The following is a 24,113-nucleotide window of genomic DNA, read 5'->3' on the forward strand; positions in this document are numbered from 1 at the left end:
GCTGAAGAAGAGGGAGTCATTGCCTGAGGAAAAAGGTCTAGGAAGTATCATTATATAGTTTCTTGCCAGAGGAAAAAGAGTACTAGTGATTTGGGGCTGAGAGATCAAGAAAGGTGATGACTTTTCAAAAAAAATAATTTGTGATGAAGATGTATGTCATTTGGACATGGTTTATGTAGAGGAAAGGCATAAATGAGTAGTAGAGAAATCGAAGTAGAGAGGTTCTATGTTGGAAGCAAAAGGATATATTTTACATGGTTAGATAACAAAACAATTTTTCTTAAACTTAGCAATTTAGGGAGATGTTTTTGGAGGGTATGAACTATTTGGTACTTGTAAATATTCTCTGCTCATAATATCTGAGAAGATTTATTGGTCACCTTTTTTTTTTTTTTAAAAAAAAAGATGTATTTATTTATTTGAGAGGCAAAATTACAAAGAGAGAGGGAAAGACAAAGAGATCTTCCACCCACTGGTTCACTTCCCAAATGGCCATAACTGGAGCCTAGAACTCCATCTAGGTCTCCCATTTGGCTAGCAGGTACCCGAGCACTATGGCATCTCCTGTGCTGGATGAGAAGTAGAGCAGCTGGGCCTGGCCTTGCAGAGCAGTGTGTCAAGCTGCCACGTGTGATGCAGGCATCACAGATGGATGCCAATTCAAATTTGGGTGCTCCACTTTCAATCCAGCTCCTTGCTAATATGCCTATGAAAAGCAGTAGAAGATGGACCAAGTAGTTGGGTCCCTGCCACCTACATGGGAGACTGGATAAAGCTCCTGGGTTTGGCTTGGCCTAGCCCAGGCTCCTGCAAGCATTTGAGAAGTAAGATCTCTCTCTATCTTTCGCTTCTCTCTCTCTCTAACTCTGCCTTTCAAATAAATAAAAAAACTTTTTTTTTAAAGAAGTTGGGAATCTGGAACTTGAACAGGTGCTCATTTACGAGGCCAGCATCAGAGGTGGTGGCTTAACCTATTGTGCCACAATGCCAGCCCCTCATGCTCATTTTTTAAATTCACCCTGTCAAAACAATTTACTATACTATATTTGAAAAAAAAAAACAAGTTGTTTACATGGATAAGTCACACAGTTTTTCTTTTGGCATTTTGTATAACCTTTATTTAGTGACATGAATAATATTGCAAACATGATCTATGCTTTTAAAGGGATACAAAATAGAACTTAGAATAAATTAATTAATTTGTGAAAGTTACATTGGAGAAAATGAGAGATCACACCGGATAGATCCCTTTGGTTGTGAGCAGGGTCCTTGTTCTTGCATGGGTCTAATAAGCTACCCAGAACTCTAATTGTTCGGTGGCACATACTTCTGGGAGAAGTAGTTGGTATGCTTTCAAAAGAGGGTTTCACAATTAACCTAGTATGGGATACTCCCTTTTAAATTCTAGGCCTCATTTGGAGATTTATAATTTCACAAGCGCATTTGGGATTTTTGAATATTAAAACCAAAAATCTCTTAAACTTGCATTTCTCAAATTTATTTGAGTGAACAAAAGGGATGTGTGTGTGTGTGTGTGTATGAATGTATGTATGTGTGTGTGTTTGGATGGTTGTGGAGAGAGAGAGGGAAACAGTTTCTAATTAGTACTTTTGGAATAATATTTTATGGAACTAGCTTGGGATTTGTCCATTGAAAATCTCTTGTAAAAAGCTGCTTTCAAATAGATGTGAAACTCTGTAAGGTGTGCCTGTGTGCTAGGCCCTGTACTGGGCAAATAAACTGAATTTATAAGGTTCTGATACAACCTTTTCATTCACTGCTCCTCCCAAAACTCTACTTGACAAGAGAACTCCAGAAATACAGTAATCCTGATTTTGAATCATATCACAAATCTAGGGAAATCTAAGAGTCTCATTTGATTACAAAAAACAGAAATCAATATAACTCAGATAAATATGACTGAGGGTGAGTAAAGGGGCATTTATTGTAAAGTTAGTAATTTCATGTAAAAACAATTTTTATAAAAATCAGGAATGAGACTATTTCTTTGTCCATATTTGTTTCTTTTGTTATGTTTTTTTTTTGTCTCAGTTTTAGACTTTCTGAGTTTTTTTTGCATAAACCTAATATGACCATCCCAGTGCCACCTTCACATGACCCTTTGAATCCCCAATCTGATGTCCTTCCTGCCTAGTGAATCTATTTGCTGTTTGGGAATGGTGTCCATGTTATTCCATTCACTCAGGGATGAGGATGGTCACTCACACATTATCTAGTGCTGCTTCTTCAAGGGGTTTGGAGTGAAGTAGAAATTAAACATATCTAGGCCGGCGCCGCGGCTCAATAGGCTAATCCTCTGACTGCGGCGCTGGCACACCGGGTTCCAGTCCCGGTCGGGGTGCTGGATTCTGTCCTGGTTGCCCCTCTTCCAGTCTAGCTCATTGCTGTGGCCCAGGAGTGCAGTGGACGATGGCTCAGGTCCTTGGGTCCTGCACCTGCATGGGAGACCAGGGGAAGGTCAGTGCAGTGTGCCGGCCGCAGCGGCTACTGGAGAGTGAACCAACAGAAAAAGGAAGACCTTTCTCTCTGTCTCTCTCTCTCACTGTCCACTCTGCCTGTCAAAAAAAAAAAAAAAAAAAAAAAGAAAAGAAATTAAACATATCTAATGTAATTGGGATGAAGAATTACAGTGTTTGGGGGACTGACAATGATAAATTATTTCTATCTCATTCTATTATTATGCATACAAACTCCTAAATCCCACTTTTACTTACAGAGCAATAATTTCACAGAAACTAAATTATAACAATTAGTCAAACGATAAATAATTCTAAATTAAAGCAGAATTTGTCTGTTGCTCTTAATCTTTTAGCTAATATAGTCCCTTCATTTCAGGGATGGTGGCAGCATAGCAATTCCAAATATTTTCTCTTTTGTGGTTATGGAGGCCAGAGAAGAGATACTGCTTTTTTTTTTTTTTTTACTTTCTGACCTAATGGAATTTTTTTTCACATTGTTAGGAAGAATATTTCTAATGATTTTCCTTTTAAGAGACTTTGGAAGGGATAACTTCCTGGTTGATTTAAAGTTTGTTGCAAACCTTGTGTAATGCTCCCATGACCTCAGTCAGGGTGTGTATGTCCATGTGAGTTCAATTCTTTTGGGTAACCATTGATCTTGCTTTTTATGTGTGCCAATTTCACAGAGTAGAAATAGTTGACATACCCTTTTGAGGCCTTAATCCTTTAGCAGTCCAACATGGCTACCTCTGTTGAATAAGTCTGAACCAGATTTTCCTTCTTATAGCCACACAGTCCATGTGCCATTTTATAGTATGTCCAAGATATATGATGATTGCCTCTTGAATAACAGAAGATTTTCCTCACAAAGGACTCTTTATAAGAGAAATAACATACATTGACAATTTGTAAAGAATATAAAAAAATTAAGACAATTTCTTATTACCCTCCTTGTCATTATGTTCATAAAGAGTATCACAAGCTAGGTGATCAAAAATCCTATATATGTTTGATTTGAAGTGAAATTTAGTTGATTTGGAGACTCTCAGGGATATCTCTAATAGTCAATTTCCTATGAAAGTGGCAGATCCTAATCTGGATCTGGGGCAGGAAATCAGTATATAATATTGTTTTCGAGGCTACTTCAAAGCAAGGGACTGATCGCATATAGCAATGTGTTGTCAAAGTGATTCATTCCATATAAAAGCTCTGGGGATCGGCGCTGCAGCATAGCAGGTAAAGCTGGCGCCTATAGTGCGGGCATCCCATATGGGAACCGGTTCGAGACCTGGCTGCTCCACTTCCGATCCAGCTCTCTGCTATGGCCTAGGAAAGCAGTAGAAGATGTCCCAAGTCCGTGGGCCCCTACACCCACATGGTAGACATGGAAGAAGCTCCTGACTCCTGGCTTCAGATCGGCTCAGCTCCAGCGGTTGCTGCCAACTGGGGGAATGAACCAGCGGATGGAAGACCTCTCTCTCTCTCTCTCTCTTTCTCCCTTTCTCTCTCTCTCTCTGCATCTCCTCTCTCTGTATAACTCTGACTTTCAAATGAATAAATAAATCTTTAAAAAAAGTATAAAAGCTCTGAATACAAAGCCCTATGGGTAGCAGGTGAAATTGGGGAGTCCTGTGCTCCTTTACAAACCTCAATATCATCCATGATATCTTACTTTCCCTCAGCCTTCAAATCTTTTTTTTTTTTTTTTTTAAGATTTATTTGTTTATTTGAAAGGCAGAGTTACAGAGAGGCAGAGGCGGAGGGAGAGAGAAGTCTTCCATCTAGTGGTTCACTCCCTAAATGGCGTCAGGGGCCAGCTGGAGCTGTGCTGATCTGAAGCCAGGAACCAGGAGTTTCTTCTGGGTCTCCTACATGGGTGCAGGGGCCCAAATACTTAGACCATCTTCTACTGCTTTCCCAGGCTATAGCAGAGTACTGATGCGAAGTAGAGCAGCTGAGACTTTAACTGGTGCACATATGGGATGCTGACACAGCAGGCAGTAGCTTTACCTGCTATGCCACAGTTTTGTCCAGCCTTTTACTCTTTTTTTTTTTTTTAACTTTTATTTAATGAATATAAATTTCCAAAGTACAGCTTATGGATTACAATGGCTCCCCCCCCCAACTTCCCTCCCACCCGCAACCCTCCCCTTTCCCTCTCCCTCCCCCCTTCCATTCACATCAAGATTCATTTTCTATTCTCTTTATATACAGAAGATAAGTTTAGCATATATTAAGTAAAGATTTCAACAGTTTACACCCACATAGAAACACAAAGTGAAAAATACTGTTTGAGTACTCGTTATAGCATTAAATCACAATGTACAGCACATTAAGGACAGAGATCCTACATGAGGAGTAAGTGCACAGTGACTCCTGTTGTTGACTTAACAAATTGACACGCTTGTTTATGGCATCAGTAATCACCCTAGGCTCTTGTCATGATTTGCCAAGGCTATGGAAGCCTTTTGAGTTCACCAACTCTGATCATATTTAGACCAGGTTGTAGTCAAAGTGGAAGTTCTCTCCTCCCTTCAGAGAAAGGTACCTCCTTCTTTGATGGCCTGTTCTTTCCACTGGGATCTCACTCGCGGAGATCTTTCATGTAGGTGGTTTTTTTTTTTTTCCCCAGAGTGTTTTGGCTTTCCATGCCTGTAATGCTCTCATGGGCTTTTCAGCCAGATCTGTGTGCCTTAAGGGCTGATTCTGAGGCCAGAGTGCTGTTTAGGACATCTGCCATTCTATGGGTCTGCTGTGTATCTCGCTTCCCGTGTTGGATCGTTCTCTCCCTTTTTGATTCTATCAGCTAGTATTTACAGACACTAGTCTTGTTTATGTGATCCCTTTGGCTCTTAGTCCTATCATTATGATCAATTGTGAACAGAAATCAATCACCGGGACTAGTGAGATGGCATTGGTACATGCCACCTTGATGGGATTGAATTGGAATCCTCTGGTATGTTTCTAACTCTACCGTTTGAGGTAAGTCAGCTTGAGCATGTCCCGAATTGCACATCTCTTCCCTCTCTTACTCCCACTCTTATATTTAACAGCGATCACTTTTCAGTTAAGTTTCAACACTTGAGAATAACTGTGTATTGATTACAGTATTCAACCAAAAGTATTAAGTGGAACAAAAAAACAAAAAAATACTAAGAGGGATAACATATTAAGTTGTTCATCAACAGTCGGGACAAGGGCTGATCAAGTCACCATTTCTCATAGTGTTCATTTCACTTTCTTGACCATCATATTAAGTTCATTACCAACTCCAGTAGACTTGACCACTTAAATATTGCTTGAATCTATTTCCTTCCATTTCCGTGTTCAGGACCCTAATCGAAGACACCATCTATTAATGTGAGCATCACAGTGGTCTCTTAATTGACCTCCTCATTTCTAAACTTATCCTCTAGTCAGTTCTCCACATCAACTGGAAAGATCCTCTCGAAATGCAAGCATGATTGTTCGCTCAAGTCATTTTAGTGACTTCCCATTGGCTTTATGATCACTTATTTCCTATGGCTTTTGAGGTCACCTGACTGTATTGTGGCCCATAGATGACACTGTTTGTGATTTGTAAGCTGTATGTGCCTTGGTATCATCTGGCTTAGCTGAGCTCCAGCACCATAAGGTGAATGGAACTGCCAGTGGTAGGAAATAGTGCTCTATATTTGTCACTGTGTACCAGCACAGACCCAGAAGTCAATAACTGCTTGGCATTCCAGAAAACATTCTCATAGTAGTGAGGTAAACTTCATGGAATGTCTTTTTCCAGTGGATGATGAAGTCCTTTAGCAATGGTTACCTTTTGTGGAAGAAATTCTTGTTAAAAAGTGAGTGGCCCTGGAAGGCTTGAAGTTTGTCCTCTTGTTGTTGATGTACACACACTCCCAATTGCATGTACTTTATTTAGGCCAGAGAGTACATCAGATACGTTGATGTATAGCATAAGAAAAATAACAGAAAACTTTGGTTGTACATTTTTCCTTTTTCTATTTGATTATCTGATATATTAGGTTGATGAAGGGGCTTCCAAGTACTTCTGCATTTTCATCTTCAGTTAGCTTTATTATTAGGACATCATTAAGTGAGGTAGCACGCCTGGAAACTCATAAAGCAAAGTCTCTGGGGGAGGACCAAAAACTCCTACAGCATCAGAAATTCCAGATTAACCTTCTTATTTCTCAGTCTTTACATGGCCAACATCCTTTACTCTTTTTTTTTTTTTTTTACAGGCAGAGTGGACAGTGAAAGAGAGAGAGAGATAGAGAGAAAGGTCTTCCTTTGCCGTTGGTTCACCCTCCAATGGCCGCTGCGGCCGGCACACTGCAGCCTGCGCACCATGCTGATCCGAAGGCAGGAGCCAGGTGCTTCTCCTGGTCTCCCATGGGGTGCAGGGCCCAAGCACTTGGGCCATCCTCCACTGCACTCCCTGGCCATAGCAGAGAGCTGGCCTGGAAGAGGGGCAACCGGGACAGAATCCGGCGCCCCGACTGGGACTAGAACCCGGTGTGCCAGCACCGCTAGGCAGAGGATTAGCCTATTGACCCATGGCACCAGCATCCTTTACTCTTGTATCCATTATCTCTAACCTGCAGTCCCACAAGTGTGGTCACAACTTATATTGAAAACTGCTGTAACAAGGGGAAATCAACTCTAACCCATATATCCCTTTGTTTTACAGGATTCCCAATTTGCTCATGGCAAATGGTTGAAACATGCAATCCTTTAGTTCATCAATATTCTTCTAGCATTGAGAAACATCTTCCTCCCCAGGAGAGGTTTATCTTTATAGAATGTGAAGAAAACCATGCAATTTCTCCTTGATCTTCCTACCAGTGAATCCTGTCTTCCCTGTATAGGTATAATACATAGTGAGAGGCTTTCTTTTCTCAGGAAGAATACAATCTGGTCTCTTTGTAGGAAAGACTTGATTTTGACATTACCCTTTTAATTGCTTGCCCCTACTACCCTATGCCCCTATCATTTCAGTTTTCTTTCCTCTGGGGGCTGGAATTCATTACTATACAAACAGACTAGCCATGAGTGTTTGTACCCTGATCAGGAGAATTTGGAATGAGCTTTTCTTGTGATGGCAAGTCTTCTATTAGTGTGAGCACTTAGCATCTTGTCATTTACCTTGCATAGTATAGAGAGTGAGGTTACCAAGGAATTGAGCAGGAACGAAGAAAGAGTTCACAAAGATGATATGGGCTCAAGAGAAAACATCTGAGGGGTTAGAATGCACTGAAAAGTTCCTTTTATGTGGAACACATTGTGTTAGTGATTATTTAGTAATAATGAGATATGTTAAATCTCTGTCTCATATCAGCAAGTAGTTTTTATGTATTCCACACTGTGACTTTCTAATCATAACCTGAAGCTACTTCTCTTCTACAAACACTGAATAGAGCCTTTTACATTCTATTCATGGATTATTTCCTGTTCTTCAACTTTGCTTGTTCAACTATTCCCAACATGTCTATTCTTAGACTTTATCAGGACTTCAAATCCACCAGTGCTTCTCTATTTGCCCTATCTTTGACCTCCATCTATTTTCAGCACCTTTTTTCCTTAGAGAGATAATCCATGGCTTATTGTTGAATAAATATTCTGGATATTTTTAAAATTTTTCTACTTCTGTGTATTTTTTTGTCATATCCACCTGACAAACTCTGAATATAGATTAATTCTATGTTTGGAAAACTGAGAGATGATGGAGAAAATCACTGAACTAGGCTCTCAACACCTCAGCATTCCAATTTTGTTTTTGTCACTCTGCTCTCCCTTCTCTTTAATGATACTTGAGAACTTTTCACTTTCCCATATCATATTTCCCTAGTTCTACCTCCAGTTGATGGCATCATCCCTTATTTTATAAGAAAGTTGAAGCATCCAATGGGATGCTTCAGCTTCTCACCACAAAACCAACACAGGAACTTACATCTGCACACATGCTCAGCCATGTTCCCAGTCTATGTTTATTCCTCCTATTCACAACCAAGCTTCTCAAACAGATGTTCACATGTTCTCTATTCATTTTCTTAACTGTATTTTAGTCCTTGATCCAAATAAGGCAATGAAGACCATCTTAGAGTTCTCAATTTATATGTCCTCAGTTCTCAATTTAATGTCTGGATTTTTACCTTGACTTCAAATGGGAGTACCTTTCTTTACTTGATTACCTTTTTCTTCCTACTCTGTAGTTAACTTCAGTTATATATTATAAGAAAAATGACTCACAATATTTTACCTATTTTACAGATTTTCATTTAGTTCACAAGCCTTATTCATGTGAAATTTCTGGTGTAAAATCTCAAAAGCTTCTTACAAACATATACATCATCCATGATATCGTCCTTTCCCTCAGTCTTCAACTCATGACCATCATATTAAGTCCATTACCAACTCCAGTAGACTTGACCACTTAAATATTATTTGAATCTATTTTCTTCCATTTCTATCTTCAGGACCCTAATCTAAGACACCATACTTTACTGTGGACATCACAGTGGTCTCTTAGTTGACCTCCTCATTTTTAAACTTATCCTCCAATCAGTTCTCTATGTCACAAATGGAAAGGTCTTTTCAAAATGCAAGCATGATTGTTCACTCAAGTCTTTTTAGTGACTTCCCGTTGGCTTTATGATCATTTATTTCCTATGGCTTTTGATGTCATCTGGCTCTTTCTGTGCTCTACAGCTGCCCTGCCTCTTGTTCCTTCATGGGTTCTTATTTCTTCCCACCACAGCTCCTCTGTAAATGAATTTCCTTCTGCCAGCAATCCTCTCCTCTCTCAGCTCTTTACCTGATTAATGGCTCTGAGCCCAGCTAAGAGATCACTTTGTGAGGAATCTCGCAACAAAGAGTAGCTCTACCTACCAGAAGATCTTGCTATGGCCTGTACATTTCCTTTCTAGTTTTTATCACTGTAATTATTTTTGTGGTTCCTTGATTAATGTCTATTACTTTGTTAGAATGTACTTCTCATGTGAAAGGCCAGAACCATTTGGCTTGTCATTTTCTATCCATTTTATGCAAAGTCTTCAGAGTAAATTATGTCAATAAGGAATTTGTCAAAGGCATGGATAAACAAAGTTTTATGAACTTATTATAATTCTAAAGATGTTCTTATTTTATAAAATTAAAAATTGAGATTCTGCAATTATGTAACTCACTTAGTACCAGATGGGTGAAATAAATGGCAGAGCTGGGATTCACTTTGCTATTATATCCTACATGTCTTATTGGAGAATAGGAGTGTCTTTTAAGGAATCTCAATTAGATCCGACATCTTGTTTTAGAGTTTCAATGAAGTTAAATAATTTTTGTTTCTAATATTAACTGTATGATATAGGACTTGATTTGAAGTCAAAACAACTCCTTTCTTTCAGCTTAAATGAATTGAAAATGCTTCAGCAAAAATTTGGAACAGATATTTGTGGTCATTAAAAACAATGCCATTCAAAGATGCTGTGAAAGGATATTAAGTGAAAAAAAAAAGACTAGAAATTTATATAAAGATGATGATCATGAAAAAATTAATACAAAGATTGCACAAAGTAATATCCTATTTTATTTATTTTTTCTTTTTTAACTTTTATTTAATAAATACAAATTTCCAAAGTACAACTTTTGGATTATAGCAGCTTTTTCCCCCCATAACCTCCCTCCCAGCTGCAAACATTCCATCTTCCATTCCCTCTCCCATCCCATTCTTCAACAAAAATACTAAAAGGAAATAGTAAGTTGTTCCTTGACAGTCAGGACGAAGGTTGATCAAGTCATTGTTTCTCATAGTGTCCATTTCACTTCAACAGGTTTCCTTTTAGGTGCTCAGTTAGTGGTCACCGATCAGGGAGAACATACGATATTTGTCCCTTTGGGACTGGCTTAATTCACTCAGCAAATGTTTTCCAGATTCCTCCATTTTGTTGTAAATGACTGTATTTCGTTGTTTTTGACTGCTGTATAGTATTCTATAGAGTACATATCCTATAATTTCTTTATCCAGTCTTCTGTTGATGGGCATTTAGGTTGATTCCGTGTCTTAGCTATTGTGAATTGAGCTGGCATAAACATTGAGGTGCAGACAACTCTTTTATTTTTCAATTTAATTTCCTTGGGTAAATTACAAGGAGTGGGTTGGCTGGGTTGAATGGTAGAGTTAAATTCAGTTTTTTGAGGAATCTCCAAACTGACTTCCATAGTGGCTTTACCAGTTTGTATTCCCACCAACAGTGGGTTAGTGTCCCTTTTTCCCACATCCTCGCCAGCATCTGTTGTTGGTAGATTTCTGAATGTGAGCCATTCTAACTGGGGTGAGGTGAAACCTCACTGTGGTTTTGATTTGCATTTCCCTGATTGCTAGTGATCCTGAATATTTTTTCATGTGCCTGTTGGCCATTTGGATTTCCTCTTTTGAGAAATATCTATTTAGGTCCTTGGCCCATCTCTTAAGTGGGTTGTTTGTTTTGTTGTTGTGGAGTTTCTTGATCTCTGTAGATTCTGGTTATTAACCCTTTATCGGTTGCATAGTTTGCAAATATTTTTTCCCATTCTGTTGGTTGCCTCTTCACTTTCCTGACTGTTTCTTTTGCAGTACAGAAACTTTTCAATTTGATGCAATCCCAATTGTTAATTCTGCCTTTGACTGCCTGTGTCTCTGGGGTCTTTTCCAAGAAGTCTTTGCCTGTGCCTATATCTTGAAGGGTTTCTCTGATGTTCTCTAATAATTTGATGGTGCCGGGTCATAGATTTAGATCTTTAATCCATGTTGAGTGGATTTTTGTGATCAATTTAGTATATATTAAGTATATATTAAGTAAATATTTCAACAGTTTGCACCCACACAGAAACACAAAGTGTAAAGTACTGTTTGAGTACTAGTTATAGCATTACATCACAATGTAGGGGTCTTGCTTCATGCTTCTTCTGCACGTGGAAATCCAATTTTCCCAGCACCATTTATTGAATAGACTGTCCTTGCTCCAGGAATTGGATCTAACCTTGATGAAATATAACTTGGCTGTAGATGTTTGGATTGATTTCTGGTGTTTCTATTCTGTTCCATTGGTCTATCCTCTGTTTCTGTACCAGTACTATGCTGTTTTTATTATAACTGCCCTGTAGTATGTCTTGAAATCTGGTATTGTGATGCCTCCAGCTTTGTTTTTGTTGTACAAGATTTCTTTAGCTATTCGAGGTCTCCCGAGCCTCCATTTGAATTTCAGCATCATTTTTTCCAGGTCTGAGAAGAATGTCTTTGGGATTTTGATTGGTATCACATTGAATCTGTAAATTGCTTTTGGGAGAATGGACATTTTGATGATATTGATTCTAACAATCCATGAGCATGGAAGATTTTTCCATTTTTTGGTATCTTATTTCTTTCTTTAGGATTTTGTTATTCTCATCGTAGAGATCCTTAACGTCCTTGGTTAAGTTTATTCCAAGGTATTTGATTGTTTTTGTAGCTATAGTGAATGGGTTGATCTTAGAAGTTCTTCCTCAGCCGTGGCATTGCCTGTTTATACAAAGGCTGTTGATTTTTGTGCATTGATTTTATATCCTGCTACTTTGCCAAACTCTTCTATGAGTTCCAATAGTCTCTTAGTGAAGTTCTTTGGATCATTTAAGTAAAGAATCATGTCATCTGCAAAGAGGGATAGTTTGACTTCTTCCTTCCCAATTTGTTTCCCTTTAATTTCTTTTTCTTACCTAATGGCTCTGGCTAAAACTTCCAGAACTATATTGAATAGCAGTGGTGAGAGTGGGCATCCTTGTCTGGTACCAGATCTCAGTGGAAATGCTTCCAATATTTCCATATTCAATAGGATGTTGGCCGTGGGTTTTTCATAAATTGCTTTAATTGTATTGAGGAATGTTCCTTCCATACCCAGTTTGCTAAGAGTTTTCATCATGAACGGGTGTTGTATTTTATCAAATGCTTTCTCTGTTTCTATTGAGATAATCATATGGTTTTTCTTCTGCAGTCTGTTAATGTGGTGTATCACCATGATTGTTTTCCGCACATTGAACCATCCCTGCATGCCAGGGATAAATCCCACTTGGTCTGGGTGGATGATCTTTCTGATGTGTTGTTGCATTCCATTGGCCAGGATTTTATAAAGAATTTTTGCATCTATGTTCATCAGGGAAATTGGTCTGTAATACTTTTTCTCTGCTGCATATTTTTAGGTTTAGGAATTAAGGTGATGCTGGCTTCATAGAAAGAATTTGGGAGGATTCCCTCTTTTTCGATTGTTCTGAACAGTTTCAGAAAATTGGAGTTAGTTCTTCTTTAAATGTCTGATAGAATTCAGCAGTGAATCCATCCAGTTCTGGGCTTTTCTTTGTGGGAGGTCCTTTATTACTGATTCAATTTCTTTCTCAGTTAAGGGTCTGTTCAGGTTTTCTAGGTTCATTTTAGGTAGGTTGTATGTGTCCAGGAATCTATCCATTTCTGATAGATTTCCCTGTTTGCTGGCATACAATTCTTTGTAGTAATTTCTGATGATTCTTTTTATTTCTGTGGTGTCTGTTGTTATATTCATTTTTTCATCTCTGATTTTATTGATTTGGGTCTTTTTTTAACTTTTATTTAGCAAATATAAATTTCCAAAATACAGCTTATGGATTACAATGGCTTCCCCTCCCCCATAACTTCCCTCCCGCCCACAACCCTCCCGTCTCTCGCTCCCTCTCCCATTCCATTCACATCAAGATTCATTTTCAATTATCTTTATATACAGAAGATCAATTTAGTATATATTAAGTAAATATTTCAACAGTTTGCACCCACACAGAAACACAAAGTGTAAAGTACTGTTTGAGTACTAGTTATAGCATTACATCACAATGTACAGCACGTTAAGGACAGAGATCCTACATGAGGTGTAAGTGCACAGTGACTCCTGTTGTTGACTTAACAATTGACACTCTTGTTTATGGTGTCAGTAATCTCCCTAAGCTCTTGTCATGATTTGCCAAGGCTATGGAAGCCTTTTGAGTTGTCCGACTTTGATCTTATTTAGACAAGGTCAAAGTAAATGTGGAGGTTCACTCCTCCTTTCAGAGAAAGGTACCTCCTTCTTTGATGACCTGTTCTTTCTGCTGGGATCTCACTCACAGAGATCTTTCATTTTCCTTTTTTTCCAGAGTGTCTTGGCTTTCCATGCCTAAAATACTCTCATGGGCTCTTCTGCCAGATCCGAATGCCATTAGGGCTGATTCTGAGGCCAGAGTGCTATTTAGGACATCTGCCATTCTATGAGTCTTCTGTGCATCCCGCTTCCCATTTTGGATTGTTCTCTCCTTTTTAATTCTATCAGTTAGTATTAGCAGACACTAGTCTTGTTTATGTGATTTGTTTGACTCTTAGACCTATCAGTATGATCAATTGTGAACTGAAATTGATCACTTGGACTAGTGAGATGGCATTGGTACATGCCACCTTGATGGGATTGAATTGGAATCCCCTTGCACATTTCTAACTCTACTATTTGGGGCAAGTCAGCTTGAGCATGTCCCAAATTGTACATCTCCTCTCTTTCTTATTTTCACTCTTATATTTAACAGAGATCACTTTTCAGTTAAATTTTAACACCTAAGAATAATTGTGTGTTAATTACAGAGTTCAACCAATAGTATTAAGTAGAACAAAAAAAATACTGAAAGGGTTAAAGTTGTACATCAATAGGATAAGAGCTGATCAAGTCACTGTTTTTCATAGTGTCCATTTCATTTCAACAGGTTTCCTTTTTGGAGCTCAGTTAGTTGTCACCAATCAGGGAGAACATATGAAATTTTCCCTCTGGGACTGGCTTATTTCACTCAGCAGGATGTTTTCCAGATTCCTCCATTTTTTTGCAAATGACCGGATTTCATTTTTTTTTTTTACTGAAGTATAGTATTCTATGGAGTACATGTTCCATAATTTCTTTATCCAGTCTACTGTCTTTATTTAACCTTCATTCACAAATGAGAGCTTTGCAGGATATAATATTCTGGGTTGGCAGATTTTTTTCTCTTAGTACTTGGCCTATATCTCACCATTCCCTCCTAGCCTGTACGGTTTCAGAGGAGAAGTCTACTGTGAGTCTAATTGGAGATCCTCTGAGAGTAATCTGACGTTTCTCTTTTGCACATTTTAGAATCTTTTCTTCATGTTTCACTGTGGTGAGTTTGATTACAGTGTGTCATGTTGATGATCTCTTTTGGTCATGTTTATTTGGAGTTCTATGTACTTTTTTTTTTTTTTTTTGACAGGCAGAGTGGACAGTGAGTGAGAGAGAGACAGAGAGAAAGGTCTTCCTTTTGCCATTGGTTCACCCTCCAATGGCCGCAATGGCCAGCGGGCTGGGGCCAGCGCACCACGCTGATCTGATGGCAGGAGCCAGGTACTTATCCTGGTCTCCCATGGGGTGCAGGGCCCAAGCACTTGGGCCATCCTCCACTGCACTCCCTGGCCACAGCAGAGAGCTGGCCTGGAAGAGGGGCAACCAGGACAGAATCCGGCACCCCGACCGGGACTAGAACCCAGTGTGCTGGTGCCGCAGGCGGAGGATTAGCCTAGTGAGCCACGGCGCCGGCCTCTATGTACTTCTTGTACTTGGATGTCTCTTTCTTTCTCCAAATGCAGGAAGTTTTCTGCTAGTATCTTACTAAAAAGGCCTTCTAATCCTTTCCTCTTTCCAAGTCTTCAGGAACTCCTAGAACCCGAATGTTGGGTTTTTTAATAGTAACCTGTAGATTCCCAACAATATTTTTTAGATTTCTAATTTCATCTTCTTTTCTTTGTTTGTATACTTTCCTGTGTTCTGTCTTTCAAGTCTGATATTCTCTCTTCTGCCTCACTGATTCTGTTTTTAAGGTTCTCAAATTTGTTTTTCATTTGTTCTATTGAATTCTTTATTTCATTTTGATTTTTCCTCAATATCTCAATTTCATGTTCTGCTAAATTCTTTATTTCATTTTGATTTCTCCTTAAGATTTCATTTTCATGAGAGAAATTTTCTGTCCTGATCTGTATGGATTTCTGTAGTTCATGCATTTGTTTTTGAGAACTTCTAAATGTTCTTATCATAAATTTTTTGAAATCCATATCTTTCAATCTTCTATCTCATCATCTTCATAATCTTGTATTGGAGTGTCATGTTCATTTGGGAGCATCATGATGTCTCCCTTGTTCTTGTTTCCTCGATGTCTGTGTTTGTTGTTTGGCATTGTGGAGATATTCTTTGATTTCTCCTTCTCCTCCTCCTCCTCCTCCTCCTCCTCCTCCTCCTCCTCCTCCTCCACCTCCTCCTCCTCCTCCTCCTCCTCTTCCACCTCCTCCTCCTCCTCCTCCTTCTCCTCCTTCTCCTCCTTCTTTCTTGCTGTGGTGGCTTTTCTCGTTATACTATGACTCTAGATTAAGTGGACTGTCTGCTTTTGGTGAATCTCTAGAGGCTTGTGGTAGGTGTGGCCAGAGAGCTCTATTCAGTTCTTCAGGGTTAATGGTGTGCCAAAGGTGACACATCTAGGTTTGGCATGGTAAATCTTGTCTCTCTTTCTCTCCTTTTTTTTTCTTTTTATTCAGAAGGGAAGTAATTCTGCTCAGCTGAGCTCTTCTCCTTGATGGCAATCAGTGCCTGAGCATTAGCCCCAGTGGGTATAGTATTTGTCTGCTCTGTCCCAAGGACCACACAAAGGATCTGTGCAGTTCTCAGTATAAGCTCAGATTCCCCTGCAATGTCTCTCACTGTGTAGCCAAGGCTACTGAGTTTGTGGTGTCTCCCTCTGAGACTACTCACATCTCAGCCACACCGTGAGTTCTCTCACACACCCTCAATTTGTTTTTTTCACAGTCCCGGTTCATAAGCTCCACACATTCATTAGGTCTTAGTCTCCTGTTATTACTCCCAACCAGAGTCAAGTTTTTCTGTTTGGCTGAGGGTGGCGCTGTCCCGAGCTGGTGCAGCTGTTACGTATGTCCAAAATGGCACCTGCTCTATTGTTTCACACAGCTTTGTAAGCTGTGTGGAGAGAGAGAATTGATCATGTCTGTACCGTCCCTTTTGTTTTTTTTCTCTCCTCTAGTTAGGCTAGTGTACTTTCCCCCACAGGGCTTCAAGCCACATTCCCTCTAGGCTCTTCCTGCCGCTTTTCCGCCAGTGTCTCCGGCTACTGTGGTTTCACCTCACCTCTCTCCAGCACTGGTGCAGAGGAGGAGATTCTCGGCAGCTGGGCTCCCGAGCTGTGGGTGCCCATGTCCTCCATGTAGATCCACTGTGTCCCTCTAATTCCAGAAGAGTTTCCTCTGCAGTTTTTTCCCTAACTCTTCCCTGAGACTTCACTATCTCCACTTTTATTTTAAAAAAATTTTTTTGACAGGCAGAGTTAGACAGTGAGAGAGAGAGAGAGACAGAGAGAAAGGTCTTCCTTCCATTGGTTCACCCCCCCAAATGGCCGCTATGGCTGGCGCTGTGCCAATACGAAGCCAGGAGCCAGGTGCTTCCTCCTGGTCTCCCATGCGGGTGCAGGGCCCGAGGACCTGGGCCATCCTCCACTGCACTCCTGGGCCATAGCAGAGAGCTGGACTGGAAGAGGAGCAACTGAGACAGAACCCAGCGCCCCAACCAGGATTAGACCCCAGGGTGCTGGCGCCGCAGGTGGAGGATTAGCCTAGTGAGCCGTGGCACTGGCCCTATCTCCACTTATATTAAACTAACTTTTCCTGGACTATTAGTGAGCTCTCTCCCTATTCCACCATCTTGGAAACGTATCCTATTTTATTAAGAGTTGCTTCTTCTGGGTGACATATCACAGGTAATTTTTTCCTCCTTATATTTTTCTATACTTGCCCAATTTTCTATATAATACATTATTTAAAAATCTTATAGGCAGAATGTACTTATTACATAAGCACTGTGGAAATAGTAACATGAAACAAATATTTATTAAAAGAACTCATAATCTTACCTTAGTTCTTACAAAATCGTTTTGGTGATCTTTAGTCCGATTATATTGTGGTAGCTCAGCTGCTATTAAATCTTTACTTTCTAATGATTATTGACTGGTTTCTGCTTATAAGTTTTCAGTTTTTTATTGGTAAAGATCTATTTCATGATATGATGGAAACTGAAATGACATCCCTGAAACATGAACATATCACTGCTCCAAAATTCTGATAACCTATCTTCATAATTTGTTTTGAAACACTTCACATTACTTTTTTTTTTTTTTTTTTTTTGGACAGGCAGAGTGGACAGTGAGAGAGAGAGACAGAGAGAAAGGTCTTCCTTTGCCGTTGGTTCACCTTCCAATGGCCGCCGCACTGTGGCTGGCGCACCGTACTGATCCGATGGCAGGAGCCAGATACTTACTCTGGTCTCCCATGGGGTGCAGGGCCCAAGGATTTGGGCCATCCTCCACTGCACTCCGGGCCATAGCAGAAAGCTGGGGCAACCAGGACAGAATCTGGCACCCCGACCGGGACTAGAACCCGGTGTGCCGGTGCTGCAAGGCGGAGGATTAGCCTAGTGAGCCGTGGCACCGGCCACTTCACATTACTTTCACTTCACATTTACCATCCACTTCCAACCTCACTGTTCCCCACAAAAAAAGCAACCAACCAAACCAAGTGCTTGTGTAGCTTCACAATTCTTAATGATTAGTTGAAACACCTGAGATCAGTATCCTTGGCACTTATGGCACCTTGTGCACAGCTCTGTTGCACATTCCTTTTCTGTATTTTGAGAAATGTTAATGCATTAACTAAGATAGTAATTTTGCTTTCTCCTGTGGAGAAGCAAAAGTGTTCATGAGCTCATGCAGAATCTCAATAGTGTCCCTTGCCAGAGCCACAAAGTGATTAAAATAAAACATTATTATAGTGTTTTACAGGAGATCCATGTTATGTTATCTGGAAGCAATAATTTGATTGATTCATTAACATTTACCAACCCTTTATTAATTGCCTAATATAGTAGATACTAGCCACACATGTTGATATATAGCTACTGTGGTTATGGATCTGAATTATTGATTTAATTTTTAAATAGCAGCTTATTGAGATATAATTGATATACAATTTAATTCACTCATTTAAAGTTTATGGTTTAATAATTTTTGGTGTATTCAGAGTTTTCCATTTGCACCACAATCTATTTCACAACATTTTCATTTCTTAATAAGAAATCTGATATTATCCTCCATTTCCCCTCAAGTTCCTCATCCCTAGGTGAATATTATCTTTTTTTCTTTGTGGATTTGCCTATTTTGGACACAAATGGAATCACAATATGTGGTCTTTTGGTCTTTTGTGACTGGCTAATTTTAGCTCATTTAAACTTTTTAAAAAGATTTATTTATTTATTTGAAAGAGTTACACAGAGAGAAGGAGAGGCAGAGAGAGAGAGAGGTCTTCCATATGTTGGTTCATTTTCCAGTTGGCTGCAATGGCTGGAGCTGTGCTGATCCAAAGCCAGGAGCCAGGAGCTTCTTCCAGATCTCCCATGTGGCTGCAGGTACCCAAGGACCTGGGCCATCTTCTACTGCTTTCCCAGGCCATAGCAGAGAGCTGGATCAGAAGTGGAGTAGCTGGGACTCAAACCAGAGTCCATATGGATGCTGGCACTGCAGGTGGTGGTTTTACCTGCTGTGCCACAGCGCCGGCCCCAGTTCATTTAAACTTAATAGCCACATGTGACTGATGGCTAAGTAAGAAGCAAATGAAGTGAAAGTCCAAAGGCAGATGATCAAGGCATGGTGGAGGCTAAAAAGAAGGGAAGCCTGCCCAAAGGGCAAGTGAAAAATTTGTCAGAGATAGGAGATGAACTTGCACAGAGGTTCGAGATAAGACAAAATCCTTAAAGAGGTAATGGCTAACTACCAAATAATACAGAGAGGTAAGAGAAAGTGTAGCCTCAGTGCATTGATAGCTTTTATCGTTACGATTCTTACCCTGTTTTAATGTGGTGATAGTGAGGAATTGCAGGCAGTTGATACATTTATGTTATTAAGAGAGGGAGGGAAGGAAAATAAATCCAAGCTAGCTTGTGAAGGGTAGTTCAGGATTGATGTAAATTTTGCTTTGTTGCTGTTGGTGAAATTCTCAGTGGATGCATGAGCCTATAGATGAGAGGAAGAGGGTTCTATAGAAATTAAGGGATTAGGATGATTGAGTAGATTCTGGAAGCTGTGGGCAAAATGTACCATGAAGAATATTAGTAAATGGTTAGATCCTGCCAAGAAAGATAGACATTATCTTTCTTAGCAGGAGTAAGGGAAGTAAAAGTGGATTAGGATCCGGAGTAATTTTTACATGGGTAGAAAGGAAATTCAAAGCCCTCATTTACTTTGTGAAAGAAGGAATGAGGCTAAAATTTGTTTCCTGCAAGTTCATTGAGATCATATGTGGAGAAAGGAGTGCTGAACAGTTGTCTGGATGGAGAAGGCTGTGTGTGGTGGGAGTGTCAATCACTTAAAAGTCTGTTGTCCTGATGAGACTGTCTCCAGAGACAGATAGGCATTTTCAGCAACATAAAGCAACGTGATGTCCAGCGAGATCTTGCTGTGTAAACTTTCAGTACTAAAAAGTGAAAAATGTCCAGAAAATGTTTCCATCTGAGATATTCAAAGAAGAAATATAGTTTCCTCAGCTCCTTTGCCCTCCTTTCCTTTCCTCCTCTTCCTTTACCTCTGTCCCTCCTTTCCTTTCCTTTGTTCCTTTCTTGTTTTCCATATATTCTTCATACACTTTGTTGAAAATAATACTTCCCCTATAATATTCTTTGCCTTGTATGAATAAATGGAAATAAACAAAAATTTTTGAAAAATTCAAAAATAACCCATGCTGTAATTAATATAGAATTTCATATTATGAGTAATAATCACATTCAAACATTTAATTTTTCTGAGTGAATTTTTGATATTATTTTTTTTTTTGACAGGCAGAGTGGACAGTGAGAGAGAGAGACAGAAAGAAAGGTCTTCCTTTTCCATTAGTTCACCCTCCAATGGCCACCGCGGCTGGAGTGCTGCGGCAGGCGCACCGTGCTGATCCGAAGCCAGGAGCCAGGTGCTTCTCCTGGTCTCTCATGCGGGTGCAGGGCCCAAGCACTTGGGCCATCCTCCACTGCACTCCCGGCCACAGCAGAGAGCTGGACTGGAAGAGGAGCAACTGGGACAGAATCCGGAGCCCCAACCGGGACTAGAACCCGGGGTGCCGGCACCGCAGACGGAGGATTAGTTTATTGAGCCGCGGTGCCGGCCGACATTTTTTGATATTATAAGGGTTAGGAATATATATGATATAGGAAGAGCTAGGAAGTACTTTGAAAATTCTAAATTAAAACAATTTTCAAATATTAAGAGAAAATATAATTAGTCGATATTAATTGGTAACATTGCTTTAGCAAAATCTTTTTATGTTGATGTTTCATAATTAAAGTCAAATTCTATGGAGTTGTCAACATATAAACATGTATTTTTTATGTATGTATTTATTTTAGGCTTTTAAAACCAAAGATGGCTATCTTATAGTTGGAGCCGGAAATAACCAACAGTTCACCACTGTGTGCAAGGTAATCTGGAATCATTGGTGTGTGCAGATGATACATGCAACGATTCATTTTATACTAACAAAATTCAGTTTTGTCTAGAACATAATACTAAATCCATAACCAACTTACAATTTCCTGTGTTAGCACCTGAAAGTATACCATTTTACTTACAATTGATAAGGGCAGGGTCAAAATTAGATCTCTTTTGTTTTGTAGTATTGTGGAATCTGACTGTATTTTGAAATAAAGAAAGATAGTATACTAAATTTTGATGTATATAAAAGTCTAAACAAAAGTAGAATAGAAAAATAGATTTTAAAAGGATTTTTAACTGTGATATTATTTTCCTTTTCTTCTTTCTTTAAAAATGCCAGGTTTAATTTGCCCTAAGTTTTTTTTTAGTTTAATAGTTACATTACTGTTAAATTTATTTTATTGCCGCTAGAAATTTTAACCGGTTTTAAAATTAATCTTTTTTAATAAATACCTTTTTGCAAAATTCACATTTTAAGAATTAAAGTTCTCTTAAAAATATTCTCCTCAACAAAGACTTATAAAAAGGACTGTGAATCACTTAAAATAATTTTATGTTAGGGATATTCTTAACTTGTAGCCTTGCCTAGACATTTTTAATGTGATGTTTTTTCCTTAATTTAGATGTTCAGTGTTTTGCTTTTATTTTTTTCTGATTGGAAACAACTAGTTTTTTTTTACTAACCATATTATTATGAGCTTTCACTTTTATTACGTATTAACCTCCGAATTCCTTAGAAAACCTTATTTATTGTAGTTAACTTATTATGTACAAAAATTATTTATTACTGTGCTTCTTTTGTATGAGGGGTTAATGAGCAGAGCCAAAAACCACAGCAAAGTGGTGGGAAGTGCCACAGAGAAGGTGACAAATGGAGATAGTTCCGATTGCAGGAAGGGCTGGAACATCTGAGGTGGGAAGGCGGGAAGCTTTTATAATGGTGACTCAGTAAGTGTAGAGAAAATTGATTCAAACATTTGATCTGGGATCAAAGAATCTTTATTATGAATGGTCAATGTTAAAAATATGAAACATACGGAAGCTGTTGCCTGTGAAGTCATTTGCGTACTCTAACTGCAAAGATGTAAAAGCCAGTTCATTGCTATAAACGAGTACAGATTTTCTTCCTGGGCCATATGTTTTGGAGTTTTCTCTCTCCAAAAAGGGTGGTGGGGGAAGATTACTGGTTGACATATTCTTCACTGTTGAAAAAAACTACTGAATTCCTTTATTTCTGATTTGTTACTGCTGATCAATTTGAAAATTTTGAACATCCTCATAAATATCCATACAAACATTTTTGAAGAAGATTTTTATTTAAAAGCTGAATGTTAGTTTTGGTACTAAAATATGAATTATTGATATGACATGTTTTTACATTTTTTTAAGATTTTATTTATTTGAGAGGTAGAGTTAAAGAGAGAGAAAGAGAGAGAGAGAAAGGTCTTCCATCCACTGATTCATTCTCCAAATGACTACAATGGCCATATCTGGGCTGATCCAAAGCCAGGAGCCAGGAGCTTCTTTCAGATTTTCCTTATGGATGCAGGGTCTCCAAGCACTGGGGCCATCTTCCACTACTTTCCCAGGCCAAAGCAGAGAGCTGCATCAGAAGAGGAGCAACCGGACATGAACTGGAGTCCATATGAGATTCTGGTGCTGCAAGCAGAGGATGAGCCCACTGTGTCACAGAGCCAGCCCTTAACCATTTTTCAGTAAGAAGATTAGCTGAGGGCCTTGAAGAATGGCATAGTGGACCTTGATTTTCCTGTATGTGAGTTAGGATTGATTTTCCTTGTAAAAGCTATTAAGGGGATATTTATAAAGTTCTTTTAGAGGCCCAGAAAGTTAAGCTTTGTGTATCTGGGATTTTAATATTATTTACATAATAGGCATCCTGAGTGAATGTTGTAATCTGATTGACTTTTTTTAAACTTTTATTTAGTAAATATAAATTTCCAAAGTACAGTTTATGGATTACAATGGTTTTTTCCCCCCATAACTTCCTTCCCACCCGCAACCCTCCCATCTCTTTCTCCCTCTCCATTCCATCACTTCAAGATTCATTTCAATTATCTTTATATACAGAAGATCGATTTAGTATATATTAAGTAAAGATTTCATCAGTTTGCACCCACACAGAACATCAAGTGTAAAATACTGTTTGAATACTAGTTATAGCATTAATTCACATTGAACAACACGTTAAGGACAGAGTGACTTTTTCAATATTTATAGTTATATCCTTACTTGCAAACTTATCCTAAGTACCTTCTCACCTGAGAAAAGTCATGTTTCCTTATTCTAATGCAAATTTTCTTCCGCTCCTAGTTGTATGTATGTGTATATATATATATATATATATATACACTATAGTGAATGAGTTTCTTTCAAGTGATTTTATTCAGATTTATCTATCACTGAAGGACTCTTTGTTCAAACAGAACTGGTAGAAGATGAGGTCCCCAGTTTTTGTTTTAAATGTTTATTTTATTTTCATCTACTTGAAAAGCGGAGAAAGAGCAAGAAAGACATCTTTCATCCTCTGTTCACTCCCCAGATGCCCACAATATGCAGGATTGGGTCAGGCTAAAACCAGCAGCCTAGAACTCTTTCTGGGTCTCCTGTGTGGGTGGCAGGGACTCACATACTTGAGCCATTAAACTGCTGTCTTTCAGGATGCATTATCAGGAAGCTGGATCAGAAGCAGAATAGCCAATACTAGAACCAGGCACTATGATATGGGATGTGGGCATCCCAAAAGGCAGCTTAACTCACTGTGCTACAACATTACCAGTTTTGGAATGGGAGTCCATTAAAATTGTCCTTTGGCTGAATAAAGTCCTTCAGGAAGAATGGGACAGCTTTACCTTCCTTGAAGAAATGTGGCAGTATTGTTTTTTGTTTGTTTGTTTTAAAAGATTTGTTAGAGAGAGGCAGAGGCAGAGACAGAGAGAGGTCTTCCACCCACTGGTTCACTCCACAAATGGCCTCAATGGCCAGAACTGGGCCAATCTGAAGCCAGGAGCCAGGAGCTTCTTCTGGGTC

The 24,113-nt window shown here is 39.1% G+C and overlaps 1 protein-coding gene across 3 annotated transcripts in view; it reads left to right on the forward strand.

The window, feature by feature from the left end:
- SUGCT (succinyl-CoA:glutarate-CoA transferase) overlaps positions 1–24,113 on the forward strand; it is an 825,030-nt gene that overhangs the window by 328,916 nt on the left and 472,001 nt on the right. For all 3 annotated transcript variants that reach the window (XM_017344447.3, XM_051853314.2, XM_008261668.4), the window contains exon 10: positions 20,981–21,052. In XM_017344447.3, coding sequence (XP_017199936.2) covers positions 20,981–21,052 — 72 coding nt within the window. The remainder of the gene's footprint in view (positions 1–20,980; positions 21,053–24,113) is intronic.

The sequence above is a fragment of the Oryctolagus cuniculus genome, chromosome 16 (assembly GCF_964237555.1).
Source record: "Oryctolagus cuniculus chromosome 16, mOryCun1.1, whole genome shotgun sequence".
In the NCBI taxonomy this organism is placed as follows: domain Eukaryota; kingdom Metazoa; phylum Chordata; class Mammalia; order Lagomorpha; family Leporidae; genus Oryctolagus; species Oryctolagus cuniculus.